The sequence below is a fragment of the Agrilus planipennis genome, unplaced genomic scaffold (genome assembly GCF_000699045.2).
Source record: "Agrilus planipennis isolate EAB-ADULT unplaced genomic scaffold, Apla_2.0 scaffold88, whole genome shotgun sequence".
In the NCBI taxonomy this organism is placed as follows: Eukaryota; Metazoa; Arthropoda; class Insecta; order Coleoptera; family Buprestidae; genus Agrilus; species Agrilus planipennis.
This window is the reverse complement of record NW_020438872.1, coordinates 400,229-414,705: the sequence shown is the minus strand read 5'-3', so window position 1 is coordinate 414,705 and position 14,477 is coordinate 400,229. Positions and strand designations below refer to the sequence as shown.

General features: G+C 30.3%; 2 protein-coding genes across 7 annotated transcripts in view; both read right to left on the bottom strand.

Moving 5' to 3' along the window:
* Positions 1-10,690, bottom strand: part of LOC108738226 (segmentation protein cap'n'collar) — a 40,548-nt gene extending 29,858 nt beyond the window's left edge. The window contains exon 1 of one of the 6 annotated variants that reach the window (XM_018471533.2): positions 9,733-10,690. In XM_018471533.2, coding sequence (XP_018327035.1) covers positions 9,733-10,191 — 459 coding nt within the window. In that variant the 5' untranslated portion in view covers positions 10,192-10,690. Of the gene's footprint in view, positions 1-1,526; positions 1,615-4,340; positions 4,465-4,669; positions 5,010-9,732 lie in introns of those variants that run through there. The other 5 variants (XM_018471530.1, XM_018471531.2, XM_018471534.2 and 2 more) reach the window with 5 other exon arrangements.
* Positions 10,691-11,252: 562 nt separating this feature from the next.
* LOC108738176 lies at positions 11,253-14,253 on the bottom strand. The gene is made up of 2 exons (XM_018471450.1): positions 14,142-14,253; positions 11,253-12,813 (listed from the first exon to the last, which is right to left on the bottom strand). The coding sequence occupies exons 1-2, from the start codon at positions 14,159-14,161 to the stop codon at positions 11,253-11,255; spliced, it is 1,581 nt and encodes a 526-aa protein (XP_018326952.1). The 5' UTR covers positions 14,162-14,253.
* Between the last annotated feature and the right edge of the window lie 224 nt (positions 14,254-14,477).

The following is a 14,477-nucleotide window of genomic DNA, read 5'->3' as shown; positions in this document are numbered from 1 at the left end:
ACAACAGGAACGGACTTACAATTTTCACTAAATTTATCAGCTAATTACGAAAACAACAATACACTTCATATCCTCGATTAATGGCCCTTTCAGGAATTAGCTAAATATGAAGATGTCTAGTTAATGAAAAAAATCTAACTCGCTAACTTCCGATATCCAAGATGCTATCATTTAATAGAAATTTTAATTAAAAATTACTAAATTTTTAACGCGTCGATTGCGGGAAAACGTCAATATTGCCCCCTGACGAAGTCTTACGTGAAATTAAATTAAGTTAAGGGTACAGAAGGATTTCCCTGATTACACGTCATATGTAAAATGCAAAAATGCACCAAAGGTTTAGGTTAGGCTAGGTTATAGAAGGAAAAGTTTTGTGTCTACTGTTGTTGTTGTATTTGATCAATCTTACGACTTTTGGTCTTCTTCAAGCTTTTTCTTAATAAACGCTAGTCAGCACTGATACAATTAGTATGACTTTGTTTACCTTAATAGCTTAATGTTAACATTCAAGTATATCGTGTTAGGTATTTATGTAGTTTGTACCTATTGATTTTTAGTCTTTTTCCCCGATACAGCCCTGTACTAAATCTTCCTTTTCTGTACATGCGTGGCATGACAAATGATAAATGATACTTTTTAATGGAAACCTAGCTCCCCGAAAGACTTCAGAACACACAAAAATCGACAATGCACTATATACGTTTGTACATACAAAAAATGCGTGTTACAATTGTACGTGCAGACTTCTGCGTTAAGTAAACTTAATTAACAATAATATTATGTTCAACTACTAATATTTTTTATACTGGTAACGCCTTTATAAACTCCTAAATGCAAAGGAATGATTTTTTTCAAATGAAAAATCTAAAATGCTGCAAGGAGAAATTGAAAAACGAAAATTTACCTAAATATTAAAGCGATATTTACAGTTTATCCCACTAGCCCTTTGCTTCGTAAGCAAAAATGATAAAAAAAATATAATTTGGACCCGAATTAAAGAAACATGTCAAAATTGAGATTATTACAAGTTACCTAATAAATTCTACAATTTCTACGGTAAATTCAATAATTTACAATCGAGAATTGTAATTTTTGCGTTGTGATAAAAATTTAGTTTTCTCCGTGTGTCCCCTGTTTAAAATATAAAAAAATAAAACTAAAAATCGTATCTATTAGTAGGTAAGTGAAGTTAATTGCTAGGTAACCAATTGTTTTTTCAAACTGCTTGCTTAACAGCGGGGGGTCTTATGAAAACAGACCCCTCGCCATAAAACATTCTCTCAAGAAACGTTAACAAAATTACACGCTGAGACCATACGCCTGCGTTTGAATTAATTAAATTTAAAAAAATACGTTATTTATTAAATATACATAAACTTCCCACAGTTGTAAAGGACATTCTACTTTTATTCGCTAATTATTTAGAAAGTAATTACGGTATTTATAAGGCCCCAGTTGATTGTATTATTATATACCTACAATAGGTGTTATTTTGTATAACTATTGAATAATTTATTTAAACTTACAGACAAAATACTATTAACGTAAGTTGAAATTTTGACAACAGCATAAAACCAATCACAAATTCCTCAACTTGTAATTATCGCATTTCACAAATTTCACCAATGATTTTTCTTATTGTGTAGACTGTTGTTTTTTTATATATTTTATGATAACATTATTTAATAGTAGATATTTAAGTATGAACGTTTGAACAATGGTTTTTTTATCAATGGTAACGATTAGGTGTAGTTACCTATCTGCTTATCAGTAGTTTTAATGATAAAGAGATGGAAACACATCTAGTGCTTTTATTAAATTTATATGTTGAAATATCTAATTAAGAAATTTTCTAGCTCTAGGCTTTGTAGTTCGGGCAATATTTTTAAAAAATTTCATGTAAAAATTAGAAGAGAAAAATAAGAGTTTTTCCTGGTTCAATTTTCATCACCTCTAATACGTAACGATTTTACTTTCTATCAATGTTTATTACAGAATAAACTAATAAACACATAAAAATTTTTGCCAATCTATATCAATATTCAATTGCAAAACTTATTACATTAAGGTTTAATGGTTTATGTTCATATTTATTACTTATACTGGTTTATCTAATCGTTTCAAGATTTTTCATTTTCGTTCTTTTGTATTATTTACTTGTTATTTAAATCATTTTCTTATTCATAATTCAGTCAATAAACATTATATATTACGCGTCTAAAGATAACCAGCGATAAAAATTAATAATGCCATACACGACCGCCATTAAACGAATTTTATGCAGACATTTTGAGAAAAAAAAGTGTCGTAACCGAAAAGAACCGTTCCCAATTGAATTTATACGGTTCTTCAAAGTCAATGTTTCACAAAAGTTTAAGGTTTGGTATTTCAATTTACCGAAACAAAATAAAAAGAATAAAGCGCCGGATGCAATTCTCCCTGTTTAAATTATAAATATTTTTATGTGCAAAGTAAAATTAGATACCTAGTAAATACGTGGTAAATTTCGGGCTAATTTAAATGCCATAAAGGCTGTCATTACTATTTATTGTGGGGACCAATCTTGAGGGACCTTTCGATGGCACGTAAAGTAAAAGGTGTTTTTTTTTTGTTAATAACATATGTTAATCGACTTGATTTTGTCTTGTATGGTGTTTGAGATGTGGTATAATGAATCCTTGACAGGAACACGGTCGGATATATCGAATAAGGCGAGGGACCTAGCCCCAACGTAGCCGATCAAAGATCTAGTGTGTTGGCTAGTTCAAAAGTGGCCGCTGATTGGTCAACGTTGATTGTGTCGGCGGGTTCTTTTGTCAGTGCATCATGCTTCATTTCTTTCTGTCTGCTAACCTCCTGAATCGGCTCTTTTTCGTCTTTTTTTAACATCAACTCATCTCCAATACACGATCTTGATCTTTTAATTCTTTTTATTAAAAAAACAAATTGATCGAGATCGAATAAGGTCCGTTTTTTTTTTAATTTACCTAATTCAAAAAAATTCACCACACACTCGACTTCTCAAACTATCTCACTAAACCAGTGATGGGGAACGTGCGGAGTCCATCAGTTTCATAAAAATATTTAATGATGAAGATAGCGACAGTTTGAAAACTAATAAAATTAAGTAAATAACATACTGCCATCTCTTGAACGTAACAATAATTAGAATGCTGTAACACTGGCGGTTTTCACAGCCTGAAATTTAAGTCGCCTCAAACTGATAAAACTATACAAAAACCACAATAATTTATGGGTATATCAAGCTATAATGCCTAATTTGCATGAGGCCTCTAATGGCAAAAAGGTCACCCACCTCTGCATTAAACCATTTAACGTAGAACGTAGAAACTCGTTTGGCACCAAGAATTAACTTCCAAAAAAAAGTCGTAATTTAGAGTTATTGTAAATTTCCCATCCCTATTGTGTCCAGAAGAAAGGAAGGCAAAGTGTTTAAAGTTAGGTGGTCTGTCACTATGATAGTCAATCACACAAGAAATGTCCTAACACCCATTTGTCACTTTTAAGCCGTTCCAAGTCAATAAGTTTAAGTCATTTGTCAAAATCCAATTGTCTACTTTCTTAATAATGCCCAGCCACAAAGTTTATCTTTGGTTGACCCCTTGGAAACCCCTTCTACCTGAATATTATACTTACGCATACATTCACACAATTCTATCGGAAGAACAGACATTAGGTATGAAGGTAATTAAAAAATAATTGAAGTATTTCTGAGATACGTAGTCACACTAAACCAATGGTACCATTATAGATACTACAAACAGTGCCATATGTGGTAGATGTACAATGTACATGTTGTGGGAATAAAATAGGATTTTGTGGCTTTGGATTGCGTAATAGGCCGATTTTTAAATCTAGACACTTTACAGTGTAAAATTATACGCTGTCGGCAAGGTTGATGGTGAATCTCCTTGGTTTAATGATTGTAATTTAGATGGAAGCTAGGTCGACCCGCCGTTGATATCATCTAATTACTATTATACGTTCATACACGATCACAATTCCAACGTTACCAGCCAAGACCGAAGAAAATAATAATAATAGTACCAACAAGCAATAATACAATAAAATTTTAATAACAAAAACGACTTAAAATAAAAAAAAATAAAATTTAAACCACGTTCATTATTTGTTGTGGGCAACTGTACATTAAAAGTCAGTAATCTGTGACGTGTATTACAATTACACAAACAGGAACTTAAATTACGATTCAAGATTAGTTGAGAGTAACTCAGCGACTTTGCGCATGCGTTACTGACTTAAGAACCAAAACAGAATTTTCCGCGTATCTCATCAAAATAAAAATTCTAAAAAAGTACCTGTAAAAGTGTTAGTGCATCGTACGAAACCAAACGGTTAATATCGGATTATCCAATTACCGACTATTAATTTAATATCGGATTAATTAACAGTTTAGTGAATTAACAAGAGTAATAACTCACTCGCGCAATACCCACTACTTGTGTGCGTGTTATCAAAAATATATGTATCATTATTGGAAAAACACGAATTACTTGTGTAATATGCAAAAAAAATATTATCAAACATATTACCACAACATCTGTAAAACACCTGTAACTAAATGAGTATAATGACGCAATTTTTATAAACATGTTTATCAATTATGTATCTATCGAAAAAGACTCACCATTATTGCTGAAAAGTCGTTACAGATTGGTAAGAAACGTCAAAAAAACACCACATTCCAGTGTGCGCCGATTTGACCGCGAATTTTTATAATATTTATAATAAAAATTAACTTCACTGTAATAAACTATTCTATCAAGAGAAAGCGCCAGTGAATAAACTGAATATCCTTGACATCTGTGGGTAATTACGAGACCACGTGCTCTCCGTTAAAATGATAATCACTGGAGAGAAAAAAAGCATAGACAATTTTACATTTACATATGCACAAAATACACAACACACTTGCCAATATGTGTGAAGATGTTCGGCCTGCTAAACGTCGTATCACCTCGACAAATCACGAACTAGTGACATGTTTACAGAGAATATTTGAACAGGCGTATAAACTAATTTTATATCAACATTTATTTAACAATATTTATAATAACACGCAAGATAAAAACTTGAACAAACTGCATCACACACTACTTATCGTTAGAGAATAAAAATTAGACAATAAATAAACTCAAAACTGTTCATTTTTCCATTTTTTTTTTTTAATGAGCGCAAAAAACGCGCAAAAGTTTGTCAAACTAAAAACAAACTCTAATTGCCCTAATTTAAATTTTATCTTCCCACTATAATCAGAAATGCATAATAAACATTTTTATTTTGATAACTGACTCAATAGGTTTTCTTGTTTTGCTGATCGCAAAAAATGGCGTTTAGTCCGCTATTTTTTTTATTGTTATTNAAATACACAACACACTTGCCAATATGTGTGAAGATGTTCGGCCTGCTAAACGTCGTATCACCTCGACAAATCACGAACTAGTGACATGTTTACAGAGAATATTTGAACAGGCGTATAAACTAATTTTATATCAACATTTATTTAACAATATTTATAATAACACGCAAGATAAAAACTTGAACAAACTGCATCACACACTACTTATCGTTAGAGAATAAAAATTAGACAATAAATAAACTCAAAACTGTTCATTTTTCCATTTTTTTTTTTTAATGAGCGCAAAAAACGCGCAAAAGTTTGTCAAACTAAAAACAAACTCTAATTGCCCTAATTTAAATTTTATCTTCCCACTATAATCAGAAATGCATAATAAACATTTTTATTTATAAATAATAACACTATAAGATACATAATATTAAAATCACTGAAATATTTCGCGCAATTTATATTTCAAAACTTACAAAAATACTTGTAGCGCCATCTGTTTAAAAGAGCTCGAACACTACGCGCCATCATATTAGTACACAGCAGCGTACTGCGTGCACTCCGGCGCCACCTAGTAACGGGAAGCTGCAGCTTTTTAGCGCCAAAATTTAAACTGATTGACATATATACCGAGCGATTAAAAAAGTACTTCCAGAATTTAAATTATATAGCACATATTGAATTAAAATATGACTAACATTCACATCATTTCTTTTATGTTAGAGATTTCCGAAACAATTAACAAAATTAACTAATTAACAATAGTAAATAAAAAAATTGTAATTACGACATGTTTTGTACATTAAATATTATTTCATACAATGTGTTCAACAGCAGTCATTATTATGGGTTGTAGATATTAATTATGAAATAAGTAGTAAATTATTAAATTGTCAGGACCGTAGTTAGAAGAAAATTATACCTGTAAACTATAAGTTGGGGATGAACTGAGTTTGTATATTTTTTATTGTTATTATTTTTGTCCCCAAAAAAAGTTTTTTGCTTTTTTTTATCAGAACATAGAAATACGAAATAATTATTTTTGAAGAAGTGACTAAAATGAACACAAAAAACGTTCAATGAAGGCGACCTTGTCAAACATGAGTTTAATAACCAAACACAAGTATAATTCATTATTCCTACGTAAATGATTATAAATAAATACGTACGTATGTGTGTAAGCAACTGTTTGCAAAAGTGCAAATTTCAAAATGTTGCTACATTTTTTTTGTAATTAAAAAGCAGCTAATAATTAATTAAATAATACTATTAATCATTTTTTGTTGAGATAACGTAATTTCTAACAACAAATAATATATGGGTAATTAGAACTCTTTATATAAAATGTTTGCATATATATTGAAAATGTAAATTGACCTCACCTTGACCGTGTACTAAAAAATTTTCACAAGCCGTAAATAGAGGCCATAAAAGACAAACAAAATAGGATTTTTGGCAATTTTCTAAAAGTCTTTCTGCCAAACACATCGGCCTCATGATACGTCCCCCACACATTATGGGTCAGTATAGTTCAAACTATAGGTTAACGTTTTTTTGATATGTTTAGCCCAATTCATGGCCAAAATACTGCGTAGGAATCAGAAATAAAAATAATCATCGAACAAAGAATTTTAACGTTACGCTCAAAAGCACACCCCTAAAACTTGGACATTTCCATCAATTAAGTATTTTTCAATACAATTCAATTTCAATTGCAAATTAGACAGGATTCGATAACAGCTTGTGAATATACCTATATAAAAAGGCATTAAAATAAAATCATCATTTGCAAAAATTGTGCTTATACTTCTTAACTAAATCTTATCGAAAAAAAAAAAGAAACAATAAACCTCAATTAGCCACAAATACGCCTCAAGCATAAACAAATAGAATAGATATCACAAAACATTACTGTTATCTACGTAAACACGGAATGATAACTAATCATTAACACCACGCATGATTTTTGAAAAAAAAAACAAATTCAAAATATAAAATTCTATAGTAACAAAGTTTATAAATAGTGATCAATAAAAAAAATAGCTTTCTAAACAAGAATTCCTTTTTGGGCAATCGTTTGTGTCACAAAGAATCATTATAGGTAATCGAAAAGGCAAAATGATTCACACTCTGAGCTCTTACGAATCTTTTACATAAATTGAATTATTAAAATAGATCTAGTGCAACAACCTCAACTAATTTAATAGATACATATAATAACGACACAACTCCTCGACGATTTCAAATTCCCAAATTAATATTCAGTAACATCAAATTGATAAAATTTAGTCATATACGCAAGAAAAAGACCTTTCACTGATGAGTGGATCGATTAGACAAACAAAGAAATGTAAAATAGTAAAATATGCAATACAGTAAATTGTAACGATAATAACGTAGATCGCAAACAAACAAAGAAATCCATAATAATATTACGCGTCTACAGATTGTTTTGAAAACTGTAGATGTACTACGTTATACTCTAATAATAATTTTATGCAATAAAAAGAAAAAATCAGGTAGGTGGTCAGTGGTCACTATAGGTCTATTATACATAATACACATATTATTTGTATGAAACAAAGAATCAAACTCCAAGGGCATAACAAATAGTGTAAATAGGGTGATTGCCAAACTCGAATATTTATTTTTACTTTAATGAATTTGCCTTGTATCTAGGTAATCTATGAACAACGTAGAAAATGATTTTAACAAGGAAACGTCAGGGTCGTACTCAAGATTTTTTAAATGTTGCCCACTATTTTTAATTTAAAATGAGAAAAATGCCTATGATATATGTCATGCAATAAAAAAGGAAAATGTAAAAGGATAATAAACGATAAAATTTAGTAAACAATGTAGACAAATTTTTTGAAGATTACGACATGATATCAATCTCTTTGTAGGCGAATAACCGATTATTTTGATTGTTTTATTAATTAAAAGCTCAAGCAGAAAACATTTTCAGTCAAATTCAATTGTTTGAACACAAAAAGCATGCAGCAAATCTATGCTTTTATTTATATATTTATATTTCTATTTCTATTTTTAAATGTCCTATAAAATTCACAATGTTAGATACACTATTTATAGTGAAAATATTATTTTACAAGAAACGTTGAACTTGAAAATTCGATCCAAATATACCTTCGAAAAAAATCGGTACCTATATTTCAGTTAAACGTGAAGATGGGTAAAAATAGTCCCAACCTTGCAACGACCCCCCCCCTCCCCCTAAAGTCAAATCAGAGCTGTAAAAATTCAGTGAACTCGGTACTTTCATGAAAATTTTCTAAATTAGAATCGTCCTTGCCAAAACACTCATATATGAATGCGTATTCAATTTAAAACATTTTCCAATAGTACATACCCTATTAACAGCGTATATTCTATTATCGATAACAGCACTTTAGTTCAAAAAGGTCATATTCAATAGCCAATTGTTTTTAAATTACAACTAGGACATAACAGAATCGAGGTACAAAATCTAAACTTTCAAATAACAAGAAATCGTATTCCAAACGTTAAATCAGAACTTTTCAAGTTTACTATTATTTAAAAATATTTTAATTTTGAAACACTAAAGTTACCTAAACCAATTTACTTAATCAAAATGCGAAATTGGGAATTTTTCAAAAAAAAAAGATACTTCTGAATCCTTTAAAATATTTCTTAAGCACCATGTACAGTAAAGCCTGATAATAATTTAAATGAAGAAATTAATTTACGTTTGTTCATTTGCTACTTATGAAATTAAGTTCTTACCAATATCTTATTTAAAACGTAGTACATGTGCGTACATACAACCAATGATTGTGTCTTCTATATAATGTGCAATCTCATACTAAATATGAGAACTAAAGAAAGTTGATCATACAAACAATTTTTCTAGGTCAAGCGATTGCCAAATACAGCCGAAAGTAAATTGTAATTTGTTTTAAAACACCCTGTACATATACAAAACATACAGGCATTCTTATTCCTTTTAACGCTAAAATGAATATAGTTGTTTATAATAATAGCAACATCCAGTGGAAATAACAATTTGACAAAATAAATTGTTACACAANTTTATAAAGTATGTTTAATAAAATGGTAAATGACCAGCGTTTACATACAAAATTATTATAAAAAAGGGAAGAAAAAACGTCTTTTGAACATTATAACTTTACTTGAGCGATAAGAAAAGTAATTGTGAAAGATATGATACTACCTTTGTGGATTGTCGCCGGGGGTTGCTTAAACATTGTTAAACTATTAAGCCTTAATTGGGCTTCAAATAAAAATTATTTTTAAATACATATTAATTAAAAAGGGAAAAGGCAATTAAATTATATAAATACCTCTTGAGTTAACTCAATGTCAATTCCAGCAGCATTTAAACTACTTCCTTCAATTGTAGGGGTCTGATCATTGGAAGGAATATGAACAGGGGGCAAGGGTTGAGTTGGGGCTGAAGAATCACTGTTGGTAGTGGTATTGTTTACGTTCAACAAATAAGATGTTATATTTTGATTTTGTATGATATTTATCCTATCATACCTTCCCAACAAATTTAAATCAGCAAATACTTCTTGTTCATAATTCAATAACACAGAGTCTAAATTTTTGGGGTGCACATAATGTGACCGTAGAACATTAGGATTAATGTACCTCCAGGTGGTACCATTATTCAAGTCTAAGTCTGTAACAATTCCAAATGGATCATTTTCTAGTGAAATTTCTGGGCTTACTCTCAATAAACTTAAAATAAGAGCAAGATGTAACAATTCATCCCTACACCTTTTTTTCAAGGAAATCATTTTGAAGTCTTTATCACAACTATCACAATAACACAACGCACTAAAATAATTCCTTTTTATTCACGACACCATAATGTGTTTGTCACAAATCAATTAATTTTTCATTAAAACTCATTTTGTGTAAAACTGTTTATCATTCACAGTGTTTTTCATAAAGTTTTGTGAGGTAACAATTTAAACTGACACTTTGATATGAAACTAAGTTTTGATGGCACTTTATTCAAAAATACCAAAAATACCACCAATTATTATTTATTTAACTTATAAAAACTGTGGCACCACTTTTTTTACAGCATTTCCAGGGTGTAATTGACATTTGTATGATAACGACAACACGTTTAACCTCAAATCACAATTGAGTCGAACTGAGTCAGCGTTTGGTGCGGAACGTACTTGTATTGTTGTGTGGAAAATGGCTCATACATGCATACAAAAACAGTAATTAACTAGGAGTAGGGAAAAAAATTTAAAACAAACACAAATTATTTTCTAACTATGAAAAGAAACAGAATTTACAATAAAGATAACTTAAAAGAAATTATCTTTTAATTCTTTTGTTTGTCTCGTATGCAGTTGCGCTTCTTTTTTAATTATTTTAAGAAGGGATCAAAGTTCAAAAACATTTCTTTGTTTTAATCGCTTAGGAAAATGTTGTTACGCATGCAGATTCTCTTAATTCAACCTATTAACTTGTATTTCCTCTATAAAACATAACTTGCCCAACTGATAAAATAGTAGTAACAAAGTGCGCTATGATTTAAGGCGAAACTAATCATTCACTAGTTGGCTCCGTTCAATTTAAAATTAAAAATAAATAATAAATGCTAAACCAAGAGCATTTCTTAACAAGTACTAGCAAATTGTTCTGTGAAATTAGATCAATATAATCGTTCATTAGTTGGTTCAACTTAGTTTAAATTAAAAGTTTCAATAACAATAAAAAAAGAACTCATAAATACGTTTAATACATTTATTTGAAAAACGAATAATAAACACAAAACAACTAAGAACTTTCTGTCTGCTAACCTCCTGAATCGGCTCTTTTTCGTCTTTTTTTAACATCAACTCATCTCCAATACACGATCTTGATCTTTTAATTCTTTTTTTATGATTTTCTTTAGAAATTTCTTATACAAAAATACATAACTAACATCTATAACATTAAAGGCACCATCTTTTTTATCACCATGATCATTAATTGTACGTAAATAGATAAGTAACTGCACATAGAATTTAGCAACCTCGTAGTTACTTAAGTACATTAACAGTTTGTCTTTATTTAATAGGTTTCTTGTACTAGGCAAAAGACTAGTTTTTCGTATATTAAAAGCTAGAGATACAAATTTCAATGCCTCGTCGCATGTTTCTTCTTCAAATAAGAAACGAAAAACGATTATGAGTAAAGTTAATTTGTCAGTCTTGTCTGCACATTTAAAATAGTAAATTATCGTCGACGCAAGGTAGAAGTCTTTTTCAACAACTTCAAAAATAAAAGAATCCTTAATCGATTTAATTACGCTTTTTATAAATTGTTTGTCGCAATCTAATAAATTTAAATCTTTACTTAACAACGCTGCAACTACCGACGTTACATACACGTTGTTAATATTAATTTTTTGGTACTGTCCCCGAACAAAAGAAATAAGTAACGGATTTACACGAATTTTCTTTAACTTTTGAAGTAAGTATAAAACTAAGTTACTACAAATACTGTTAGAATATTGACAATTCAACTGAAAACTATTCAGTAGACTTACAACTAAGGTATCACAAATAGAAGAGACCACATTAATATCATCACTAGAAATTCTTAAAAACCTAGCAATACTATTTGATAGACAAAGAGATTTAAACCCAATAGGTACCTCACTATTTAGTATTATCTTTATCACATTGTTTAAGGAACCAATAGGTACACTCTTTAATAGATAAGGAATGTAATTTTGCACACCCATCCGTTCTTCATAAGTAAATCGACTCTTTTTAAAAAGTTCTAACCCAAAGCATTGGTCCATACTCACAATATTGATTTGTAACATTAAAAACAAAGTACGATAATTATTACTTTGTGCACTTAAATATCTAATAATTTTCTGAAAACCTTCATCAACGAGAATACGATACTTATCACAAACAGCAATCTGGACGTCTAAGGTAGTATATCGGAGATATAGGCCTTTTAATAAGGTGGTGATATTTCGAAAAATATTTTTGAGCATCTTGTGAAAATGAACCTGAATATAGTCGACAATTTCTACAATAATTCCGGGAATCTTCTCATTAGTACAAAGCGATGAAATGACACGTGCTGCAAAATTTCCCGACACTTCGTTATACAAGACTAAATCAACGAAAACATTTACGAAAATTTCGTTTATATCACGTGTATAAGCGATCAAAAAGTTGTCATCGGAAAAATGGGATTCCAAGAAAAATGATAAAATGGCTGTGGTGCTATCAAGTGAAACATCGTCGTCTAAACCTACTAACGTTCTAAACAAAAAACGAACAACATCAGGGTAAAGAAAATAAATAACTTCAATGTTGAGTGGTCTTAAACCAGCGCTTGACTGACCAAGAAAAATATTTAGGAACGATCGGTGTAGCTGTAGTATGGCATTCCTGCAAAAGAAAATGATTTTTAAAAATCATTAAAAATTAGATTTGTTTCTTCAGTTTTTTTTTCTCGTGTAAACATTAAATTAAATTAGCAGGTGCAAAAAGCTACACAAACTAAAAACCCGGAGAAGCCCCTAAACGAATTATAGTCAACCCCCGTAGCTATAAGTCTCATACTTTTTGCATAAGAAAATCTAAAATCTATAGCTTCAGGGGCAGTTCTATAACGTATTATCTTATATTACAAACAAATTCTAGTTGTTATTGTAATTTTGAAAATATAAAAATATAAACCAAATTTTTCCCCACAAAAAATAAAAACAGAAACAGAAACATAAACACCAGGAGATCTAGCAATTGTGGCTAAAGCAAAAAATAATGACGACGAAGAATCACTGTTGGTAGTGGTATTGTTTACGTTCAACAAATAAGATGTTATATTTTGATTTTGTATGATATTTATATTGTCAGGACCGTAGTTAGAAGAAAATTATACCTGTAAACTATAAGTTGGGGATGAACTGAGTTTGTATATTTTTTATTGTTATTATTTTTGTCNGTCAACCCCCGTAGCTATAAGTCTCATACTTTTTGCATAAGAAAATCTAAAATCTATAGCTTCAGGGGCAGTTCTATAACGTATTATCTTATATTACAAACAAATTCTAGTTGTTATTGTAATTTTGAAAATATAAAAATATAAACCAAATTTTTCCCCACAAAAAATAAAAACAGAAACAGAAACATAAACACCAGGAGATCTAGCAATTGTGGCTAAAGCAAAAAATAATGACGACATGCATAAGCCAACACCAAAAGGAACACTTTACATTTTAGGTTGAAACCAAAATTTAAATTACTTTAGCTTCCAATTGGGCTTAGCAATTAAACGTATACTCTGGATTAGGATAGTTTGAGCATATTGATGTGTTGCAAGTACAACGTTTGGATCTTCAACGAGGGCCTGAAGACAGTTGACCGACGTTGTCAGCGAATTATCAGACGAACGATTGTCATTAATAACATCGACAAGGAATGACATGCACCGATTAAGTAACGGCTAAAAAAACAGTTGACATAATTACATTTCAAAAATATCATATTTATCAATAACTATGCCAATTGTTAGTATAAAAGAGTTACAGGATTAATCTGTAGTTAGTTTAACAAAAAAAAAAAAATGGAATTACTTTGTCGGGCAAATTGTCAGCAGTAGAGATTGCATGAATTACAAATCTAAATTCAGCAGATCTCCTGATTTTTGAATTAAAATTATCCTCCGAACTAATGACGGATTCCAATAAAGTTTCTAAAAATTGAAAGATCAAAACCTTATGTATAGGTGGCACATCGGGATACATTATGTTAATGCATATCTTTCTCAGTAGTACAGCTGCCTCGGTCATTGCTCTTCGCATGTTCGTTGATGATATTATTTTGTTCGATATTTTCACCGATTCACTTATAATACCGTCGTCTTTGGTTTTGATTGCTACATGTCCCACAAAATCGAATCCATGCTATTAAAAAGAAATATTGAGGCACATTAGAGTAGAAAAAAAAACAGAAACTTACCCGAATTGCACACTCCAACTCCGGATGACTTAAACAGAAACCCTCAAGGAGATTCTTCAGTCCTCTGGAGGCAGCTACAGGGTTTGAGCATT